This window comes from Amblyomma maculatum, chromosome 4 (genome assembly GCF_055883805.1).
Source record: "Amblyomma maculatum isolate TAMU_Amacu chromosome 4, ASM5588380v1, whole genome shotgun sequence".
NCBI lineage: Eukaryota > Metazoa > Arthropoda > Arachnida > Ixodida > Ixodidae > Amblyomma > Amblyomma maculatum.
The window spans coordinates 101161642-101185753 of NC_139347.1; the positions used below are offsets into that span (position 1 = coordinate 101161642).

The 24112-nt window shown below is 47.1% G+C and overlaps 1 protein-coding gene across 1 annotated transcript in view; it reads left to right on the plus strand.

The window, feature by feature from the left end:
* LOC146191864 (DNA damage-regulated autophagy modulator protein 1-like) overlaps positions 1-24112 on the plus strand; it is a 38535-nt gene that overhangs the window by 11934 nt on the left and 2489 nt on the right. Inside the window, exons 2-6 of the mRNA XM_084602309.1 lie at positions 14994-15061; positions 19043-19185; positions 19690-19758; positions 23053-23161; positions 23264-23349. Coding sequence (XP_084458435.1) covers positions 14994-15061; positions 19043-19185; positions 19690-19758; positions 23053-23161; positions 23264-23349 — 475 coding nt within the window. The remainder of the gene's footprint in view (positions 1-14993; positions 15062-19042; positions 19186-19689; positions 19759-23052; positions 23162-23263; positions 23350-24112) is intronic.

Sequence of the window (24112 nt, forward strand, 5' to 3'; positions counted from 1 at the left end):
TTCTGCATACAAGGGGTCTTCAAGTGAATTCGGCAAGCACATATCACATGGCCTGAGACATTTCACTAAGGTCATAAATGAGTGAAGCTCTGTTGCATCAAAAGAAAGGCTTTATTAACTCACGATTGCATACATAGACGTGTCGCGACAGTGCAAATCTTGAACTGAAGGCGACCATCGTTCAGTCGTCTGTTATTGTCTTCACGAAATCCTCGTGGTAACAAAATTACCTGAGCGTAGGTCTCCAGACGAGACGCGGTGAGATTATAAAAGGCCAAGACACTTGCGAACAAGCGAAGTAGCATCAGTGCCAAAGAACAAAGAAAATCGAAAGGGATAACTGTGACGGTAGCGTTAGAACACCTATAGCTATAAGAGGTTTGGTAAGAAATTCAAACGGGCACCGTTACAACTTAGAAGTTCATGGGTCTGCGAAGTGAAAATAATTACGATACAGCTTCGCTCCCTACAACTAAAATCTCGCCCTGTTCACGATTGCATTGTCTTGCTCGCGCTCCATTTGTCGCTAAGAGGAGTCAGTGTTAGGCTTGCAATTTGCATCAACTTCAGCATTTAACGTATCTTTGAAAAATATCCCACTGACAATAAGAACCTCCAAGTGATACCAGCTAAAGCACATTCAATCAGCGAACGTCGGTGCGGTGATGCAACGCAGTATAGAAAAAAGAAAGAAAGAAAAGTAGCAAAGGGAGACGATCGAAGGCTTTGCGGAATGCGACACGTGTCTTGAGCGCAAAAAGATGTCACCCACCGTTCAATTATAAAGGGATACAGCGAGACGCCGTTCGTGTGTATCCGCGCAGGCCGCCACTTTTGCGACGTGTCCGGAGGCCAACCCGCTAGCATTGTCGCATTGTTAGAAAATGGGCACACGCAGCGGCAAATAGTTTCTCAATGAGCACGCACAGCCTTCGCTTTGCTGTAAAGCTCTATCACGACCAGCATAACTAAATACTGAATGTTTGACACAGGTAGCCTACACGCAGACGCTTGAAAACGTCAGAACACAACGTTGAACCTGGGACGCTGACGCACCCACCCCGCAGGTAAAGAAAGCTTCGGTCAGAGCTTCGGGCACCTACGCAGCGGATGCAATAATGGCCGAGAGAGGTTGGAGAGGTTACTAGAAACAAGTTAAAATATTATTGCAAATGTGACGCGTTTTGTTTTTTCTTAAAGGGCCACTGTGCACCCTTTGGTCGAAAATAGAAAAAAATGTTTTTGAAAAGAGTAATTAATAACGCAGTTAAAGCCACCGCAATCACCCGATTCTGTCATATTTCTCTCCTACCGTTCACTCGGAAAGGTGTTTCACTCTCCTGCCCGGTCGTCTAGCCTCCGCAAGCTTCGCGTTTGGTGGGAGGTGGGACGTGACACTCTGCGTGCGCGAAAACGAAACGGGTGAGGAAGCATGCGCCGCTGCATTCATTGCATTCAGTCGGGCCGTGGCGAGGGAACGTCATCTTTAACCCGACAGTCAGCGAGATGGACCAATGGAGGTCGTTTGCTAGTCCGACGTCAGCCTAACGGCCCGACGGGCCAGCAGAACAGGGAAGCTGGTTTCCCGAAGCGGAGGATGAGAGAGCTTTTCTTTTTCTTTTTTTTTTTTTTGGGCTGCTTTGGCGGGCGTATCGCGGTAGCATTTTACACAGACTATCTCCGGTACCTGATTACCTGATCGAAGTATTGGGCTCCTTTGCTTAAAAGGTCATACCCTGGACAGCGGCGATTTAATTTATGCGCATGAATGATTATATATATATATATATATATATATATATATATATATATATATATATATATATATATATATATATATATATATATATATATTGTAGTGTGGTAATCTTCATCGTTATAGCCACTGACATGCGTCGCGTGCTGCCGCTCTCAAGAACGAAGAAGTTGGTCGTTGTCTGTGTGATTCGCTACGCCTTACGCCCCGCTGCGAGTTCATCCCGAGCAGCCGGATCCATCTGCGTCGACTGAATAAAAACACCCCTACAATATATATATATATATATATATATATATATATATATATATATATATATATATATATATATATATATACAATCAGTGGCTAGTTGACGTAGACGATGAAGTGGTTGCTAGTTGGCGTAGACGACGAAGTTAGTTGCCTGGAACCGCGCTCAGACCGCTGCTCGGACCGCTCTCGGACTTCGGCAGTCTTCTAGGCTCAGGGCGTTCCCTGGACGTTTGACGCAATACTCGTTACAGTCTGGTGGAGTGCGCTGGGTACGTTTTCCCACGTTTACACGCTTCACGACGGATCTGACTCCGGTCCACCAGCGACTCAGTCGCCACCTCCGCGGACAGTCGCCTGAGGTTGGGCCCCTTTCCACCCCTACGAGGATCACGCAGCCGCAACTCTCGAGCCACCTCGACATGGCCACTGATCCCAGGCTCTCAGCTCCGATCCTTTGCCACCCGCCGCGAACACCACCATCTTTTCACGGCGACGTCTTCGAAGACGCTGAGGATTGGCTGGCTACCTTCGAGCGAGTGGCTCGGTACAACGGCTGGAGTGACGAGCGAAAGCTCAATAATGTTTACTTCGCCCTAGAAGACTGCCGAAGTCCGAGAGCGGTACGAGCAGCGGTCTGAGCGCGGTTCCAGGCAACTAACTTCGTCGTCTACGCCAACTAGCAACCACTTCATCGTCTACGTCAACTAGCCACTGATTGTCTCCGCTTCGTCGTCGACTATAGTTTGTATCACTTATCGCTTAGACACCCGCGATCCCTGTAGCCATGCTCTGCGTATTGTGGAGGATGATGTCACGGTGCCACCACGGTGCAGTGTCGTAATGCGCGCGCAGAATGACCTATTTCATGACTTTGAGGGCATGGCGGAGGGTCATATCCCACTGCTGCTTGAGAGGGGTCTCATTGTTGCCCGAGGCCTCGTCCACCTACGGAATGGCTGCACTACCGTTCTGCTCACCAACTTTTCGAACGAATTTCAGTACCTCGTCAAAGGCACGGTAATCTCCTTCCTCCAAGACGTCGCGGAGTGTCCACATTTGTGCACCGTGGAAGAAGCTCTTCAAGACGACAGTGGACCTCGTCACGTTCTGCCACCAGACGAAATAAACACTGAGTTATCGCCGGCTCAGAAGGATCTTCTTTCGGCTGTCTTGGCAGATTTTGCAGACTGCTTCGCAACGTCTGCCAAAGTGGGCCGAACTCCGGTCGCCAAGCACCGTATAATAACAGACGAGACCACGCGCCCCGTATGCCAACGCCCATACCGCGTTTCTCCAACGGAACGAGCAGCGATTCAGAGACAGGTCACCGAAATGCTTTCCGACGATGTCATTCAGCCGTCTACAAGCCCGTGGGCTTCACCGGTTGTTCTCGTCAGAAAGGGGGACAATACTCTGCGGTTCTGTGTCGATTACAGAAAACTTAATCTCGTCACTAAAAAGACGATTACCCACTTCCCCGCATAGACGACGCAGTCGATCGACTGCGAGATGCCCGATACTTCTCGTCGCTAGACCTAAAAAGTGGGTACTGGCAAATAGAAGTGGATGAGAGAGACCGGGAGAAGACGGCTTTCGTGACACCCGATGGCTTATATGAGTTTAAGGTGCTACCGTTTGGCCTATGTTCGGCACCGGCCACGTTCCAACGCTTGATGGACACCGTTCTGTCCGGTTTGAAGTGGCAGTCGTGTTTGGTTTACCTGGACGATGTCGTCATATTTTCGACCACCTTCGACCAACACCTAGAAAGGTTACGCCTTGTGTTAAAAGCTCTCCGAGACGCCAATCTGACAATCAAACCGGAGAAATGTCACTTCGGCTTTGAGGAACTTCGCTTCCTTGGTCACGTGGTCAGCGCAAAAGGTGTTCGCCCGGACCCTGAAAAGACAGCTGCCGTTTCTGGTTTTCCGCACCCTACTGACAAGAAAGCGGTTCGACGGTTCTTAGGTTTGTGCTCCTATTACAGACGCTTTGTACGAGACTTTTCGCACATCGCAGAACCGCTAACCACACTGACTCGAGATAACACGCCGTTCCTGTGGGGAAGTGTACAAGAGGCCGCTTTCCTTGAGCTTCGCAGCCGCCTACAGAATCCTCCGATACTAGGCCATTTTGACGAAAACGCCGCAACTGACGTTCACACTGATGCCAGCAACGTTGGGGTTGGTGCAGTACTAATTCAGTGGCAAGACGGTGCAGAACGGGTCATCGCTTACGCGAGCCGAACACTTACCCGCTCCGAAACTAACTATTCAACAACTGAGAAAGAATGTCTGGCGGTAATATGGGCCCTCACCAAGTTCCGACCATACCTCTACGGCCGACCTTCCCGCGTTATAAGCGACCACCATTCATTATGCTGGCTCGCGAGCCTCAGAGACCCCTCAGGACGATTGGCTAGATGGAGCCTTAGATTACAAGAGTATGACGTAACAGTCGTATACAAATCAGGACGGAAGCATCAGGATGCTGACTGTCTGTCGCGCTCGCCCATCGCCATATGTCCAGAAGAAACGGTCGATGATTTTCCCTTTCTGGGGGCTATTAGTACAACCCAAATGGCGCAGCTGCAGAGAATGGACCCAGAGTTAGCGTCACTCGTCGACTATCTGCAGGGCGTCGACGCCCGTATTCCCCGTGTTTTTCATCGTGGGCTTCAAACGTTCACTCTGCGTGGTAACGTGCTCTACAAGCGAAATTTCGCTAACAGTGAAGAGACGTTTCTCCTTGTTGTGCCCTCCGAGTTGCGCCGAGATATATTGAGTGCCTGTCATGATGAACCCACCGCCGGCCACCTGGGGGTGAGCCGTACACTTGCACGAATTCATCAAAAGTATTATTGGCCCAGGTTACTCCCATCGGTGCGGGCTTATGTACGCTCATGTCGTGACTGCCAACGTCGCAAGTCTCCGCCATTGAAACCTGCTGGATTTCTTCAGCGTATTGCTCCGCCAAAGTCCCCTTTTCATCAAGTGGGCATGGATCTTCTCGGTCCTTTTCCGAAGTCCTCGTCTAGCAACCGTTGGGTAGTCGTCGCGACAGACTACCTAACACGGTACGCAGAGACAGCGTCCCTTGTTAAAGGTACTGCAGCCGAAGTTGCTCAATTTTTCGTTCATAACATTGTCCTACGTCATGGCGCCCCCGCCGTGGTAATCACTGACCGTGGAACAGCTTTTACGGCTCGCCTAATTCGGTTGGTCATGACTATGACTCACACTAGCCATCGACGTGCGACGGCGTATCACCCTCAGGCCAACGGGCTGGTGGAGCGCCTCAATCGCACCCTCACTGACATGATTTCTATGTATGTGGACGCAGAACATCGCACCTGGGATGTGATTTTGGCCCTATATAACTTTCGCGTACAATACCGCCACTCAAGAGACGACGCGACTGACCCCGTTCCAACTTGTCTTCGGTCGCCAAGTGAGCACGCCGTTGGATGCCATGTTGCCAGTTAGTCCTTCTTGCGGCTCTGACGCCGAACTTGACGCCGACATCTTTGTTCAGCGTGCTGAGGAAGCGCGGCAACTAGCACGCCTCAGAATCCACCGACAACAGGCGAATGACGCTGCTCGGTATAACCTCAGCCGAAGAATCGTCACTTACGAGCCGGGCGACCTCGTCTGGGTTTGGACACCTGTTCGTCATCGCGGCCTATCTGAAAAATTACTGCGCCGATACTTCGGCCCTTACGAAATTGTTCGCCGTATCAGTGAAATCACCTACGCCGTTGTTCCCGTAGCTTCAGCTCCATCCCGAAGGCCACAGCGTACTGAAGTCGTGCACGTGGTTCGGCTGAAGCCCTATCATGATCGTACATGACTGAACTTTTCGTCAACGCCGCTGGGTCCTTGTGACACTTTAGTGCACCCTTTCGCTGACTTCTTCCTAGTAGCACCGCGTCGCATCGAGTCGATGCTACAGAGGAGGGGGCAGTGATACAAACTATAGTCGACGACGAAGCGGAGACAATCAGTGGCTAGTTGACGTAGACGATGAAGTGGTTGCTAGTTGGCGTAGACGACGAAGTTAGTTGCTTGGAACCGCGCTCAGACCGCTGCTCGGACCGCTCTCGGACTTCGGCAGTCTTCTAGGCTCAGGGCGTTGCCTGGACGTTTGGCGCAATTCTCGTTACAAAAATTGGAGGACGCTTAAGCTTCGCCTTCAAGAGTGGAACGCGATAGCGTTATTACATCGCAGGGGACGCTTTCCCAGCAGAAGCGCTACGGCGCAGCGATCACGTCAGAGGCGTCCGGCATCAGACGCTGCACCTAGCAATCACGCTGTGAGCGGAAAGAGGAGCCGCGTCGCCTAAACACCACTGGTCGAGTGACGCACGCTGGATGTTGGAAGGGGAGAGAGCGAGAAAACTTATTAAGCGCAAGGGTATTGGGGCATCCTCGCACCGGTACCCGCGCGGCCCGAAGGGGAGAAGCGGGTGAGCGAAGATAGTGATCTAAAGAAAGGAAAGACGCTTCATTTTACAACCCGTGAAGGTGCACGGCGAAACGTCAGGGGCGAGTGGCGCGCCACGTGTTGGGGCAGCGCCGCACATGGAAGTTGCTTTTTATTTATGAAGTGCATGTCGGGATTTATCGCTCACGGCCAACGCCGCCGACGACACCGGCTTTTCTGCGACACGAGCTCCTTAACGCTACCGCGTTAATATATATATATATATATATATATATATATATATATATATATATATATATATATATATATATATATTGTAGTGTGGTAACCTTCGTCTTATCATAGCCACTGCCATGCATCGCGTGCTGGCACACTCGAGGACGAAGAAGTTGGTCGCTGCCTTGCTGATTCGCCACGACAGATTCCCTTGCTAATGGCATTCCAAATTTACAAAATTCCAAATTTTTGCTTCATATTTTTTTCTTTCAATAACTTTTGTGATCTTACATCTTATGTTTTTGTTTAGTTGTCAATTACTTTAATACACTAATTCAGTTTGTGTAGGACATTTGGCAGTCCACACTGAACCTTGGCCAGTCCCCCTTCGTGGGTATGTGCCAAATATCAAGGAAGAAGAAGAAGATTCGCCACGCCTGACGCTCCGCAGCGAGTTCCTCCTGAGCGGCTGGATCCATCTGGGTTTACTGAATAAACGCACCCCTACAATTGGTGGAGGTGCTGCTGGGTACGTTCCCGTCCACCCTGGAACTAAGAAGCCGCACATTGCCATCTTCTTACACCACGCTGGACGATACTGCCTCAACATGCCGCCCCTCCCAACCACGGTCCTGTGTTCTGGAGCTCTACGGCAGCGTGACCCATGCCTCTTCAGTGGCTATGAAGACGAAGACGAAGCACTGGGCTGGGCGGGAGCACGGAACTGGGCGGAAGGACATCAGCGATGTGGTCTTGCACGGCACGCCGTATGGTAGGGGCCAAAGACGGAGCCATGTCAGGAACAAGGCGGCCAGTATCTTGTAACTGAGGGACCAGTGATAGCTGGCGGGCGACCTCTTCTCGAATGAAGGCTTTGATTTGTTGAATCAAAGGGCTGCTTTCTGATGAAGTAGAACTGCCCGGAGCTAGTGCAGAGATGGTGTCGTCTCTAACACTGGACCGCCGGGTAGAAGCGCGCTTACGAAGCACGTCGTAGCTCTAGCAAAATTTGATAACTTCACTGACCGTGGCAGGATTTTTCACTCATAGCATCTGGCACGCGTCGTCAGAGATGCCTTTCATGTTTTCTATCTTATCCGCTTCGGACATTAAGGGGTCGACGCGCTTGCACAGGTCCACGATGTCTTCCGTGTAACTGGTGAACGACTCTTCGGCCTGCTGAGTGCGCTCGCGCAAGCGTTGTTCTGCTCGGAGCTTGCGAATCTTGTCAACGCGGAAAAACTCCTCAGAAGTCCCCTGTTTCGTTGCAGCTGTTACCCTGTCCTGCTCGTCCATTTGACCGCGTTGGCATAATCTCTATGGCCCTCTTCCTACTACTCCCGCTGGAAACCGGTGGATTATCGTGGCAGTAGACCATCTTACTCGTTACACTGAAACATCACCATTACCTTCTGCCTCTGCAAGAGACGTTGCTTTGTTCCTTCTCAACAACTTGATTCTTCGCAACGGGACTCCGAAGGAACTGCTCAGTGACCGCGGACGCGTTTTCTCGTCTGACGCCGCTACTTCTTACCACCCTCAGACGAATGGCTTGACAGAACGCTTCAACCGTACTCTGAGTGACATGCTGGCCATGTACGTCAACGACGCTCATTCCAACTGGGACCAGGTTCTTCCCTTCTAACCTACGCGTACAACACTGCGATACAGACAACCACTGGATTCTCTCCCTTCTTCCTTCTATACGGGCGAGGGCCAACCTGCACAATGGACGCACTTTTTCCCTACCGCCCTGATGTTTCTGAATCGACGCCACTCTCGGACGCCGCCCAGTACGCAGAAGAATGCCGTCAGCTCGCTCGTTCGCTTACAACCGAAAACCAGTGGCAACAAAAACACCATCGTGACACTGGCGAGGCGCCTTCATATGCTCCCAACTCCCTGGTGTGGCTCTGGGTTCCTATCACAACCCCCGGCCTTTCAAAGAAGCTTCTTGCTCGGTATCATGGTCCATACCGAGTTCTTCAAAAAACATCTCCTGTCAACTGCGTAGTTCAGCCTGTTACGCTCTGAGGACTTGCGTCGCCGTGGACGGGAAAAAGTTCATGTGAACCGAATCAAGCCCTACTACGATCCGTCTGTTCTTTCGGCTCCATAAGTCGCCAGGATGGCTCCTTCTCTACCCGGGGGGAAAATGTAGTGTGGTAATCTTCGCCTTCATAGCCACTGCCATGTATCACGTGCTGGCACACTCGAGGACGAAGAAGTTGGTCGCTGCCTTGCTGATTCGCCACGCCTGACGCTCCGCAGCGAGTTCCTCCTGAGCGGCTGGATCCATCTGGGTTTACCGAATAAACGCACCCCTACAATATATATATATATATATATATATATATATATATATATATATATATATATATATATATATATATATATATATATATATATATATATATATATATATATATATATATATATATATATATATATATATATATATATATACTTTCTAGTTGTTTGCAGTAGTTTTATCTTTATTATTGGTTTAACATTTGGTATCAGAGATCGCATGGGTTCTTTGAATCGTTCATCATCATCATCATCATCGAGTTGATGCCGCTGGCAATAGTATGTTGCAGGCGTTTCGTTCCTGCAGTAATGCGACCTGCTGCACTTACCTTGGTTGCACTCGTGTAACACGGCGGCATTGCGATGCCCTGGTCACCGTCACAGCGACACTTATGTAGATTGCAGCCCTTGCAGCACGAAGCGAGCTCGCAGCACGGGGGCTGGCCGAGGAAGTGATGAGTAGGCATGCCTTTGTTTTAGCCGCGCATACCCACGGAAAGCATAACTCGAACTCAGAGCCTAACGTTAGACGGCGCTGAACTGCTCAGGAAAAAAAAAAACGGTGCCAACGCTAGGACTCGAACCAGGATCCGAACATATCAGTTTCCTTGGCCGCACAATCGATCACTCCTCGTGTGAAACTGCAGCACGCTCTCGTGATGTGCTGTGAAAATCGTCGTCTTCATGAAGTTTCATCGGAGCTGCGTGTTGCTTCAGTTCACCTAGGTTAATGCGCCGTACATATGAGCCATTTGGTCGGGGGTAGCCGAGTTCCGCTAGTGCAGTTTGGGCGATTGGCGGCGTGACAAAACTCACAATGATTTCACATTACGGCACATAAGCATAGCATAGTGCACCCTTGAAACTTTTTAGCCTTCATATGGCTTACCAAAGCTCCGTTTCAAATCAGAATATAGCTTCCTTATCGACAGAACGCTGTATTATGTCGAAAAAGGAAAACTCCAGGCTGTCCTCATCAACTTTTTAAAAGGTAAGAAAGGAGGTGCGGTGGCTGCTCAAGATCAGCTAAGTCTCGAAAAAGCGCCAGAACGGGTGTAGCGATCCACCTGCTTCGTAGTCAATTAGTTATATATGCTACATGCATATTTGTTCATTTCTTTTAAATCTGAATTTGTACGATTTTTTTTTTTTACCTTCCTCTATGAGAATCTGCGCAAGTAATGAATTTTTAGCTGTTTGTCTTATGCGACGTTTGATCGAGGAATTATTCTTGCAATGTTCGAAACAACCGTTCTAAAGTGCCCACTTGTCACATGCATATTGTCACATGCATATAGCACCAATCTCTGGCGTCGGGCTATCGGTTCATCCCTAACACGGGTGGCTGCTGCCCGCGCAATGGCGCCGCTCATAGAGAAAGTTGCCCCTTGAGAGCCTACCTATCTTCCTACGCAGTGAAATAATAGCATATAATCCTTAAGTTTTACATACTTCGAGAAATAAATATATAACCATGTATAACTCTTAAATGAAAGGACTAATATGTTAAAAAAAGTCATGCAAAACATTTTGCTTTCCTATCGTTCGACGATGTTGCAATGAGTCACATGAAACATGCATAGCACCCGTATGCGATGTGACATCAGCAGATGCAAGTTGTTGGACCGATACTTCAGAAGGATAAGCCGATGGTGTTGGTGGGAAGGAAGCACCTTGGGCAGCATTTACTAGTCTTTTCTTGAGTTCTATCTGAACACAGCACAAAGATGATTTCATAAATCGATTTTCTATTTTGTCTTCTCTTTCTTTCGTCCCAGCGATATGTGCTTGTTTTATTTTCCTTCGCAAGTTAAACTATGCCAGGAGTGAAGCTCAGATGTTCAATTGTGAAGACTGGATGGAGCAAGGAACCGAGAATTACTGGTGGCAGTATTAATTCAGTGCCTCTATTTAGTGGGCTGTCGTTTCGACTCTTACAACTGCGGTGTCGAAAAAAAAAAATCGTTTCATCGCTTTATCCCCCATCACTGATGCGAAAACCTAAGAGAGTCTAGAAAGGTGGCACTGAATTTTAGAAGTGCGCTATTGAGAGTAAGCGTAACTAATGATTAACCTGGTCTACGGGTTGCGAGGTGACGAGGGAGGTCGGGATAAAAACCTTGAAAAACAAAAAAGGGGGGGGAGGGGGGGACGAGTTTAAGAAGAGCGAAGGAACCTGTGATTAGGCCCTGAAAAACAAACAGAGAATGGAATGACAGTAATTGTACAATCGGTGAACTGCAGCGTGAGAAACTAAAGGAGAGAAAAGCCGGTGAGGCGGGGAGACGAGGCAAGCTTGAAGAAGCAGTACAGGAAGTAAAAAACCAAAACAAAAAATGGGTAAATGGATTCATTATTCTAATGTCACCTGTGGGGGCGAGGTCGCTTTCAAAACACAGGGAACTGTCCTTGTTATCGTTTTTTTTTTTTGGTTTTGAACAGTTGAACCGGTTTGGGTAGGGTCAAACCAGTTTGAACCGGAACGAAATGTGTCTCTGTAGCCGAAAGCGAACTCGAACCCTTAATCCGCGAACCCGAACCGAACTCGAAAAAGTTCTGGTTAGACACCCTGTCACTCAGCCTGCTATTCTGTTGAGATTGGGCAGATTTTTGCCTAAATTTGTTGTTGTATTCAAGGATCTATTCACGGAATTTGAAAGGAGTTGTAAAAGCTTGTCGTTTTCTTCTACACAGTTTTCATTGGATTATCTTAGCCATGTGACATGGAAAAAAATTTGCAGACATATGTGACCCACTGTTCCCTCCACCATTGTACAGCGCAGGCCCAGTCCAAGATTTTCTAAAACGAGTTAGAAAATAGACGTTATTCCTACAGCCAAACCTTTTTTTAGACTACAAGATACGTAATTTTGCCGGTTAAAAAGCATGGTTGCAAGAGAAAGGGATATCTATGCCTAGGAGAGTACCTTATGTTCTATGTAAGAACGACGAAACCATTCAGTATGTTTTCTTGGACTGCCAGAACATCCTCCAAAGGACTAATGAGGATTTTTCGTTTAACCCTCACGGCATTGGGTATCTCTCGATCGATATTGAGGATGGTGTTCAATATGATCTTCTAATGGCGTTGGGCCTTCATAGTCTATGGAGTGGCGGTGCGTCACGCAGACATTGACGCACGGCAAGTGAGATAATACTTTAAAGGAGCAATTGTAAGGTATTGGAAGGTATTAAACTAGTGGATCCAGCACCTGACTGTCTCCCGCACTTTGAAATCTTAAACTCATTGAAGGAATCTGTCATGCTACCTTAGTCAAATGTGTCCGGGTTCCTGTGTAAATATTGTATATTCTTAGAGCAATATAAAAAAAATCGGCAATAGTATAGTGCTCTCATGCGCGGGTCAGGGAAGTTGGTGTGTTCCTTCTGGCAGGGGTTCGATACTCAGTTGCGATGGTATTTCTTTTCTTTTTCTTAAAAGCCAATTCGTTCGGGCACGCTCTGCCGACACGCCCTGTATACACAACTACTGTGCATACCACTCATGAGACCAGAAATGCTTTCGCCTTAAAAGAATCTGCCATTCCGTAGAAGCGAGTCGCTCGCCGAGCCTTCTACTTCGCTAGTTCGAGTCCCCATGGACGTAGAGGCTTTCTGTGTTACAAACTAGGGAGTTTTAGAATAGGGCGACCCAAGGCTTGGGGCCCCCAAGGAAATAACACGCGGCAGCGCACCGTACTGGCCGAGCGGCGAGTTTTAGAATAGGGGTTTTCCCGACGCAGCGGAGCCGGGCTTGCGTTCGTCGATTACAGCGCCACGACGGTAGTCAAGGAAAATAATTTGAATATATAATAGCCAACAACGCTATCTTATTCATCAAAAAGTACTATTATTATGCAAAAACTATCTTAAGACTACCAGTTATATAAACCGTTTTCGTCAGACAAAACGAAATCGGTCAATTGTCAATCCAGGCCGAGACCGGGAAACCTCATTTGAACCTTCCGCGCTTTCCGCCGTCTGGTCCCCATGGCAACCAAAGGGGTCGAACTCGCTAGGCCTAGCAGCTCGGTAAATTCGAAAGCAATCTGAAAATATAGTGCGTTTTATCGCTAAAATTTGGTTATGCGGGCATCATGAGCCATAGCATAAGCTTCATTGGCCTTTCGTTTTCCATGAACGCGTGACACCATGGAGCGGTGGCGACGAATGTGTGCCGAGGCGAGCGGCCGCCGCTTGGCCGAACGCCGCCATGTTGCCGTAACCCAAGCGACCCAACGGCGGCTTGGGGCGAACGCTATTTCCGAAAAATAGGGGCCGCCCCTAGCGTTAACCCAAGACCCCAAGCGCGCCTTAAGTTCTGCGCATGCGCATTTCGACGCCCCAAGCTCTTTGGGGGGCCCCAAAGCTTGGAGCCCTCTATTCTAAAACTCTCTACTCTTTCGCTATTGCCGTACGCTCCTGCTCGATCGTACCGGTGCGTCAGCCATTTTGAAGACAGCGTCATAGCTGTTTCCTGGGCCAGTCACGTGAACTTCTTGCGGATGCTCTGGCATCAATTCTGCTCGTAAATCATCCACTTTTTTTTCTAGTTTTGTGTTGGATAGAAACGAATTGGCGTTTGAAAAAGGCAAGGGTATGTGACCGTCGGAACTCAAATGGCACTATCGATGCACTCCAGTCGGCGCGCTTCGTGACCGCTCCATTTTCCGCGCCTCCAAAACGCGTATGGAGCGAAGGAAAAAAGGGAATGACGTGAATTTGCAAATTGTAGTCTCACTGAGCGCGAAAGCATATTGTCACGTGGTGGGGACAATACCGAAGGCAGCAAACGAAGAAACTGGTGTTGCACGTAACCGTTTATTGGGCTGACGTGAGCCCGTAAAATGACTAAGCAACTGCGGCTGTGATAAGAGCAAGCGTGCTCATCGGTCACCGAATTAGGAATTCCTGTTACGCTCTTCAGAGCTCAAGTTGAAGCCAGCAAAGAAATGTCTAGGTGAAACTGCAGAAGATGACGGAGACAACCTGCAGCATTGTGGAGCCCTAAGCGAGCGGCTGGAATCATTTGATATACATCTCGGCGCATCCTGCGCAACAGAGAACGAACGAACGGACTGACGGACAGACGTATTGACGGACGGACGAACGGACGGACGAACGGACGGACGAACGGAAGGACGAACGGAAGGACGAACGGAAGGACGAACGGAAGGACGAACGGATGGACGAACGGATGGACGAACGGATGGACGAACGGATGGACGAACGGATGGACGAACGGATGGACGAACGGATGGACGTACGGACGGACGGACGAACGAACGAACGGACGGACGGACGAACGCACGCACGGACGGACGGACGGACGGATGAATGGACGGATGAATGGACGAACAAAGGAAACTAAACGACCTCACTCACTCACTCACTTACTGACTCACTCGCTCGCTCGCTCACTCACTCGCTCGCTCGCTCACTCGCTCGCTCGCTCGCTCACTCGCTCACTCACTCACTCACTCACTCACTCACTCACTCACTCACTCACTCACTCACTCACTCACTCACTCACTCACTCACTCACTCACTCACTCACTCACTCACTCACTCACTCACTCACTCAATCTTCGTGCCATTGCCTACATCACTCCGCTCGCCATAGGCAAACCAACAAGGCTGCATGCATGCCTGCGGCTGCAACTAATAAACGTCACAACAGTTCGCGACCATATTTCTCTTCAATTAGTGTCCATAGACTTGCAAGTTTTAGTATTAGTGACCCGCATTTATACGAACGTTTCCTGTCAACCAACGCCTTCTTCTCTGATCTCTAGAGATTTGGTGCTTCGGTACCTGTCTCGTCTGATGAGCTGTTGTGGTGCTGAGCCAGTGACGACTGTTAATAAGGAGACTGGAACAGCAGTGCAATAGCTTCAATAACTTCAGCGAATATCTTCGCTATCTTGTGCATTTTCTTTCTTTTCAGCGCACCACGTTAATGGCGTGCGGTATTCGCTGTGAACGGAAGTTCATTTCTGTTCTCTTGTTGCAGTGAAGCTGGCACAGACCCACCTCAGAGCGGTTTCTTCTCCCTCTGCCTCTTTGTGGCCGCCACATTCGGTGAGCGACTTTTGTCTTTTGATCTAGTAAAATGTGTGCGTTTTTGATCCTGCGTCGTTTTCTTTTTGTGCGTTCAAGGCGTTCTTGCCCATAGCTTTAGCATTAGCGCTTGCGGTGCTCAGGTAGAGCAGATCTGAGCGAACGACGTTTTTTTTTTTTCCTTTTTTTTTTTTTTTTTTGCTGTCCGTAAAACCTACGAAGTATTGTGATATGGCTACTTATTTTTCTAGTTGCCGCGACGTTCAGCCAATGGTCAAGGCGCTCGACTTTTGACCCTAAGGACCTGCGTTTTATTTCAGCAATAAGGGCTCCGTTTCGGTGGAGGTGAAACGCAGGGCGCCCGTCTACCGCGAGGTACCAGCGAACGTTAAAGTCCAGGTGGTTGCAATTTCCGGAGCCTTTCACTGCTGCTTCCCTCATTGCCGATGTCGCTTTAGGACTTTAAAACCTATGTACGATATATTATAGTCCCTATCCGGTGTTTAGAAATGACCTACATACGGTATTAAAAAAGCAGCAGCAGCAGAATCACCGAAACTTTCGCGCTTTTTACGGCAAAAGCATTTCTAGGCTCAAGGTGTGTTGACAGAAGTGACCGCCGGACGTGCCATCAGAAAATATCCACCGTACGAAGACAGATTAAAGACATTAAAGAAGAAAAAGTGATTGATAGTAATAGTTAGGGTTCAATATAGGTATAATAACGGTGGTGGCAGGAGCGCGCAGAGGAAGAGGAGGGCTGAAATGGGGGCACGACGACGAAGCGAAACGCAGGAACGGATGCCAAAGAGCTGCGCTCTAAAAAGAACCGATCCTTGGGAGACTCCGGGTGCTAGTAGCTACAGATGCGTGGCTGGTGATGACGGTGAATTTAAAGCGGTTATTTTAGAAACTGTGGATCCAGGATAAGATACGATGGTCAAGTGAGCGATCTGCGAGCTTAGAAAAGACATGCTGGTGAGGGACGCGATCGAATGCCTTGGCGAAGTCTGAGTAAATTATATCGGTTTGGAAAGAACAGTCTCGATTTAAGTGAATAACGATTGTAAGTTGGAAAAGTTGAGTTTCGCACGAAAAACATGCCCTGAAACCAGGCTGATTGGGAAAGAAGTAACAGTTGTAGTCAAGATGAGTGCAGTATGCGAGTATACGATATGTTGCAAAAGTTTAGACCAGATATATGCCAGCGAAATTGGTCGATAATTTGAGGGGTTGGTACAATTTCGAACTTTTTAAGACTGGAACAACTTTTTTAATTTCCAGTTATCTGGAATCTGACCAGTATTGAAAGACTGGACGAAAATAAATTGAAAGATTTGACTCTTTAAAGGACAAAATGAAGGTTAAAGGAAAGGACCAGTTCTAATAAATATTTTTTGATGGACGGCATTGCGTAGGTAAAATATCAATGGATGTCTGGAAAATGCAAGTGGGCGCAGAGAATGAAGTTGTTGGATTCCTTAAGTTTCTCAATGAGGTCTGAAATTTCTTCTTGCATTTTTTGGACCAAACGTGGTGGCCTTGTGGTAGAACATTCGGGAGGTACTAGGTTCGATCCCCGGTGCAGCAACGTATCCACCGGCTTTCCATGATAACAAGCTTCGAACTTGGTACCTCCCTAATGCGAGGTGGATGCGGATGCCTCCTGGGTAAAAACGGAGGTGAAATAGTACTTCATTACGTCGGAGCGCTAGGAAACTGCAACATCGGAGCCCTCTCGTGCCTTAAAGGAAATATAGTGCGAGCACTTCTTATTAGGCGTTAAGTTCCAAAATTTCTTGAGGTTTACCCGAATTATTTCTCTGAGATCGTGGCAGCAGAATTTTTTAGGTTGAAGATCGTAATAAATGCGTGTATTCATGTAGGCTAGCAAAGTACTTATTCCACTTCGCAGAGCAAGCTGATTTCTTGACATTATGGAATAGGCGTTTTTTATTTCGTGCTAAATTCCTCAGCGTGTTTAAGTACCACAGTTCATTGGCATCTCTTCGCTTGCAAGTAAGCGGCAAGTGGGCTTCTATAAACGGTAAAATCTTTTAAAACACACCAGTTGTCATTCACGGGCCTAGCATGCATAGAAATTTAAAAAAAAGTATGAAAATATTATTAAAGGTGGGAGTTAATGCTTATGAAATTGGTATTGAATTAATCACGGATGTATTATAACGTATGGTTGGCATATTTGAATCTCGATGGACAGTTTGAAAGTTATCGGACAGTGATTGCTTACTTAGTTTAATAGTACACGAAAGCGATTTAACTAATTCTGTATTGGATATAAGGACGAGGTCGAAAATGTTTGAGTCACGGGTTGGGCCACACATTCTTTGGGTATGGTTAAAGGAAAGGATCAGTTCTAAGAAATATTTTGATGAACGAGACAATGTAGTGGAGTTATTCCAATGGATGTCTGGAAAATTGCAGTTGGCATGAGAGAATCTATCGGCTGCAAGTCCTCAAGGACAGAGTGAAGGTCATTAACGAAAAAGGGTTCGTGACGGGGCGCGATAGCACACCACCAGAACATTGACGCAAGCGGGAAAATGAAATTTAGTACCCAATATTTCGCTATGGCAATTAATATCGACGTCCCACCGCAATGGCCGCTTTTTGACGGAGGCGAAAAGCAAAGCGCCCGTGTGCTGTGCGATGCCAGTGCACATTAAAGAACCCCAGGCGGTCGAAATTTCCGGAGCCGTCCACTAAGGCATCTGTCATAGCCTGAGTCGCTTTGGGAGGTTTTAGCCTGTAAACTAAACCAACCAATTAATATCAACTCGGAAGAAAGGCTTTTTTTCACTAGAGCAAGAATGCCGCCTCCCAGATGACCCACTCTGTATAAGGATTGAAATGTTTGAATGGTGCGCAAAAGTTCGATATCACCTATTTCGGGTGTTAGCCAGGATGCTTCGAATAATGCGATGTCAGTATTGTGGTGTTGAAAGAAAGCCTCAACAGATTCTTTTTGGGCAGATAACTTTGAATATTTCTCAGCAGAACCTAAATCTTATTACAGGTTTCGATTGAGCGAGCGTGCTGTGAAAGACTAAAACGAGGTGATTGTGGGGCCCTCGGTGTTTGGAGTATTTGCTATGTTTAAGTTCAACAACTGAAATTGGTGACTTCAATATAAGCGAACACCTTTTTTGCGGATGAGCAGCTTGTCAAAACGAATCTTAAGAGGCACCGCTTTGTTGACCACAAGTTGAAGGTTTCCTTCTAGCTGCGCGAACCTTATAACTGAATAATCCTCGCGGATAAAGAAAACGATGTTTGCTCGTGCTTTGGACCAGCAAGCAGAAGTAAACATCCTTTATTTGTCTTTGAAACGTGCTAGCTTGACAACGATTGGGCGGTTTTTGCCCACCTCTATCGGCCTAATGGAGGCGTGAGTTTAATCTGGCGTCTTTCAGTTGAAATGTCAAGCTTGTCCAAGCAATAAGAAACAGCGTGTTTCTCACACTGCGCCCAAGTATCACCGAGTTCGTCTGTAATTCCAAAGAACAATATGTTCAAGCGGTGTAAGCGATTTTCGGCGTCATCGTACCTGTTCGTTAACAATTTGGTGTGCTAATGAAGTTTGAGCAAATTGGAGGTGGTTCCAGATGCGGCACCAGTTACAGGAGTGATTTATACAATTTTTTTAATTCTATTTAGACGCGCGATGAAACTTTACACAGATTGCTTTCAGTACTAGTTTGTATGGACCAGATCAAGTCAAGCTCCGGAAGTGTGGTTTTATGGCTCGATTCTGTGAATAATACAACCTCTGAGATTGAGGCGAGAGTCGGAGAGAAATCGTTTCTAGGCGGGCCTGGATTCGATATCTCCGAATAAGATGAGCAAAAGACAAGCTAGATGGGCGTTTAAGCAATAAGAGGAGGTAATTAATAGCATTCCTTGCCAAAAGGCAATGGCGTATTTCGGCACGACAGGACGAGCAGGAAGCGGTCTCTATAGCGAAAACATGATCTCTTTCAGGGCTGAAAACCATCTTGGTGCGTTACCAGACGGTCCGCTCGTTCAATGCGAGCTGCAGCAAAAAGGTAGACGCCTTGAACGGAGCGTCCGGCATCGTCGCTCTCGTGTCCATCCTGGGAATGGCTACGGTAGCGTCATTTCCGGTAAATTTTACTATTTTATTCTTATCACAATAGCTTACTCGAGACTCTCCAGAACTAACGAACTCAAGTGACGTGCTGCAGTTAACGAACTTTCGCTTTGTATTTCTTCCCTTTCTGGAGTTAGGTGTTGAAGCGACCGTAGAGAAATGCTAGCAGGGGTACTACTTACCTTTAAGGGATGTGGTGAAAGTTTTTTTCATGCAAAATTGAAGGAAAGCTGCTTTTCGTTCCTTATGGAATCTCGCATGAATTCACTGTTGTGGATATCAGTTTGCAGAAACTTTGCTTAGGAAAGCGTACTCTTAATTGCTATTGCAGAAAAAAAAATACTCGAGAATTCCTACTTCCGTCTGTAGGTATAGGTAGCAGGAAGCCATCGTCTTAAATTTGTGTTCAAGTTAATTGCGTTGTGGTAATTGTCATTTTGACGATTCAGGTGTGATTTTTACTGGGAATGTACGCCCGGCTATATATGTTGCCAATTAATCCATTCTCTCTTCGTAGGTGGCTCAAATTCCGACTGTGCACTCCGTGGCTGCGAATGTCCTCTTTTTTGGCATGTTTGGCTACCAGGTAAATATTCGCATTCGTCAGTTAATACGTTCCTTATTGGCAGCAGAGCGTTTAAACATACTCGACAGGCTTTGCATGACATGCTTTTTAAGTTGCCGGTGTCATTAACCGCGCCGCAGATTTTTGCTTAACTAAATGGCGTGGACTACTTTGTTTAAAGACATTTTAAGTTTTTTTTTTTTTATGAATTTACAGTCACCCCGTGAAATGTATTCACTGGGAGGAAAACTAGTGTTCTTTTTTTTTTTTTTTTTTTTTTCCACGGCTATTTTCTTGGCTACCCTTGGGCAGTTGCAACCATTCGCCAGGCAGTAAGATAAGGGGCCGCCGAAAAGACAGATGGTACAAGACGACATGAATTCAAAATTACTTGGGAACGTACGTGTCTGGTACATCCTGTTGCGTTGGCTAAGGAACAGTGGTGCCCCGTGACACTCATCGCCATGGGGCGAGGGAGGGAATGGAAAGGGAGGCTGGTGGATATGTTCGTGGTATGAACATTACTGAGTGCAAGGTGTCGAGATCGATTCCTCGGACCACAGAAACAGTGGAACACAGCTGCTTCGGGGACTTGAAACGGTGGAGGCAGCTTCGCGCCAGCGAGACGCTGGGCTCACCGTTTGTTTCTGTCTTGGGCGCAATGGAAATGACTAGCCTTCAACCATTTTTCTCTTTTGTTGTGTTTGTCTTATCTTCGTAACAGCCCGTACTACAGGAAAGAGGGAGGGAATAACTGTCTGGGACGGAATTTGGCGGGGAGATGAAATAATATGTGCGCAACGTCTGAAGAGAGGTTTTTGTTGTTTACTTGGATTATATAGCCTTTTTATATATGAAAAATAGAAAGCAATCTAAAAGTAATTGCATTACTCTGCAGAATTGATTGTAATGTAAATTCTTAACTTTTTGGAAGTAGTCATGAGTAGCGTAATCTAATTACATTTTTGTGGTTTTAAACAAAGTAATTAGTAACGTAATTTATTTCCTTTTCAGAAGTAATTTTTCCATGTATACACCCTGCAAATAATTTTAAAATTAATAGACGATTTTAATCCCTTGTTACCGTTAGCGTTACCGGAGTACCGCGAGCCTGCTTGTCTCCTGTGCGCACGCGCCGACATGTGGCCTCAGCGATGGAGTGCTGCGTTGCTACGGCTCGCCACCAGAACTGATCCCGGCGGCTACGCCTGACGCGCGGTAGATCATCTTAAAGGCGCGAGATGACGCCAGGTGTCCGCCTACCGAGCGCATGCCTTTCGCGTTGGGGCGAATAAGCGCGTGCGCGGTACTCCGGTAACGCTAACGCTAGCACGGTACATAATGTACTAAGGGTGAGAGTTTTAGAATAGGGGGCCCCAAGCTTTGGGGCCCCCAAGGAGCTTGGGGCGTCGAAATGCGCATGCGCAAAACGTAAGGCGTGCTTGGGGTCTTGGGTTAACGCTAGGGGCGGCCCCTATTTTTCGGAAATAGCGTTCGCCCCAAGCCGCCGTTGGGTCGCTTGTGTTACGGCAACATGGCGGCGTTCGGCCAAGCGGCGGCCGCTCGCCTTGGCACACATTCGTCGTCGCCGCTCCATGGTGTCACGCGTTCATGGAAAACGAAAGGCCAATAAAGCTTATGTTATGTCTCATGATGCCCGCAATACCAAATTTTAGCGATAAAACGCGCTATATTTTCTGACTGCTTCCGGATTTACCGAGCTGCTAGGCTTAGCGAGTTAGCCTCCTTTGGTTGCCATGGGGACCAGACGGCGGAAAGCGCGGAAGGTTCAAATGAGGTTTCCCGGTCTCGGCCTGGATTGACAATTGGCCGATTTCGTCTTGTCTGACTGAAACGGTTTATATAACCGGTAGTCTTAAGATAGTTTTTGCACAATAATAGTACTTTTTGATGAATAAAATAGCGTTGTTGGCTTTTATATATTTAAATGCTTGTACTTATTTTACCGTTGTGGCCTTGCAATCGACGAACGCAAGCCCGGCTCCGCTGCGTCGGGAAAACCCCTATTCTAAAACTCGCCACTCGGCTAGCACGTAGCGCCGCCGCACGCTATTTCATTGGGGGCCCCAAGCCTTGGGTTCCCCCATTCTTATGCCTGAAACCCACGTCACACGTAGCGTAGGTGTCCGGAATGAAAATGATTGAAAATATGACATCGAATGTTAAATAGCTTGTCTAAATAGCTTGTCTTAACCAACATAATTTTAGAATTTGGTTTTCCTGAAGAACAGTTTCCAAAAATGTCTGCTGGGATAGCTCACGACCCTTCGGTCATCAGCAAAGCGACTATACTGCGATGACACGCTTGTACGGCTTCGGTACAAGCGGGGATTTATAAGCATGTTGTTTTGTTTTCTATGAAAAGTGGCTACTAAAGAGCATGCGCCCAGTTTAAAAGTTCTAATTACGAAAGTAGTAATTGTCCGAGTGCAATGCTAGAATTTCTTATTCTTGCTTGACATGGCATGACGCAGCTTGCATGCAGCGGCCACTGGAAAACCCCACGATTTGATGTACGGCGCTTCCTTAAAAGAGAGAGTGCGAGCTTTCTAAAACTGGTGTTTTGTTTGGCAGATGCGCAGAAACAATCGAAGCTCTTATATTGGAGTGTTGTATCCATCCAGACGTCGATATGGATACAGCCACTCTAACCGAATTCCTGGGGTTTAGAATAACGAAGGAAACGAGAATACATCTGTGGTAGAGAAGCAAGAGGAATTTGGAAGATTGGTGGTCAATAGCAGGGCGGGGGCGCAATTAAGGTGCTAAATCAGAATAAAAAAAAAAGGTATTTAAGAAATATACCGAGTCTAAAACTGAAGTCCTTAATGTTGAAGGGTTGCCAAATAAAGAAGAATAAAAAGAAAGGTTGAGCATGGGGTCGACTATCACCACCCTATTTAAAATGGGGCGTTCTTAATTTCAGTCAATCAATCAATCAATCAATCAATCAATCAATCAAAGCAACAATAAATACAACAAACCAACAATCAATCTACCAATCAAAGAATGAATCCATTGATTGAAGAACCAATCCAACAATCAATCCATCTGGAACGCTCCTTTGCAGCATCTGCCGCTTCCGCGATGTCTGCACAGACATTGCTTTCGCCGTGTACACAGCGTGCCTTTGATTTTATTCGATTTCTAAGAGCGGACACACCTCAGTTAACTACAAGCTGCTGTCGCATTATGTCCTCCAGATTTCTTCTCTAGAATGGCAAAAAATGCACACTTCGTTTCATTGGTTTCCTTATGCAGAATATTGAAATGTTTTTTGTTTTTTTTTTTCAGGTGATGCAGACAGTCATTACCTACTGGATGTATCCAAACTTCAATGGGAAGGTGATCGTCGTCGTGAGAATTTTCATCACGTGCGGATCTGGGATATGTGTTGTTTTAAGTGCGTGCTACGTCATACATTACATCATATGTGATCATAAACTCCGCCATACAATGCTTTATGCATGTAAATATATGCGCTTGTATTTTCTGGTATTTTCAGTGGGCGCTCTTGGTTCTGTTGGAAGATCGATGTGGCATGAAAAAAGCTACGATCACCCGATCAGGAAGAAGCTTCCGTCGGATGAGGTATAAGTGCTTTCCTTAAAATTGATAGCTCTTTTTAGCTTCGAAACAGCTTTGAGCGCATATGAGCATTTCAAATTAGGGTAGCGTGGTAGGCCTATTGATGTTAATGTATATTTTCTTAGATATTGCAGAACCAAAAACAGAGTCCACACTTTCCTGCTGAACCTTAAGATATTTTATGCAAAACAAATATCGGCTCCGTATACTACACCTTTCGGGGCACGGGAGGGCGTAACAAATTCCGCGCGCATGCACGGAGCGCTAACCACGCCTAAAAACATTCGCCTGTCACATAGAAGAAGCAAATAATTGAAGCGAGACCTTTACGTTACATTTTTCGATGCTGAAATTGAAGGCTCTTTACATGCCTGTTGTCTCGCCGCGCATGGCCGTTGGTACCTGAAAAAGCACAACTAAAAATACCCTCTATCAAACATTTTCCGCCGCGGTCGCTTAGTGGTTGCGGCGTTCCACTATAAGATCCCGAGGACACGGGTTCGAAGTCGGCAGCGGCGCCCTCATTTCGATTGAGGCGAAAAGCAAGGCGCCCCGAACTGTGCAATGCCAATGAACATTGGGCCAGATTGCTGAAATTACCGGAACATTCTGTTGTGGCGTGTGTTGCTTTGAGATGCCCGTATTGAAATGCCTTAGTATTCCTTTTATTTCATAAAAGTCTTAGGTTAAATCCCCTATATATACTCTCAAAAATGCCCGACGCCAGTAACAACTCGCTAGTTTTTATCGAAATTGCCTAAATGTT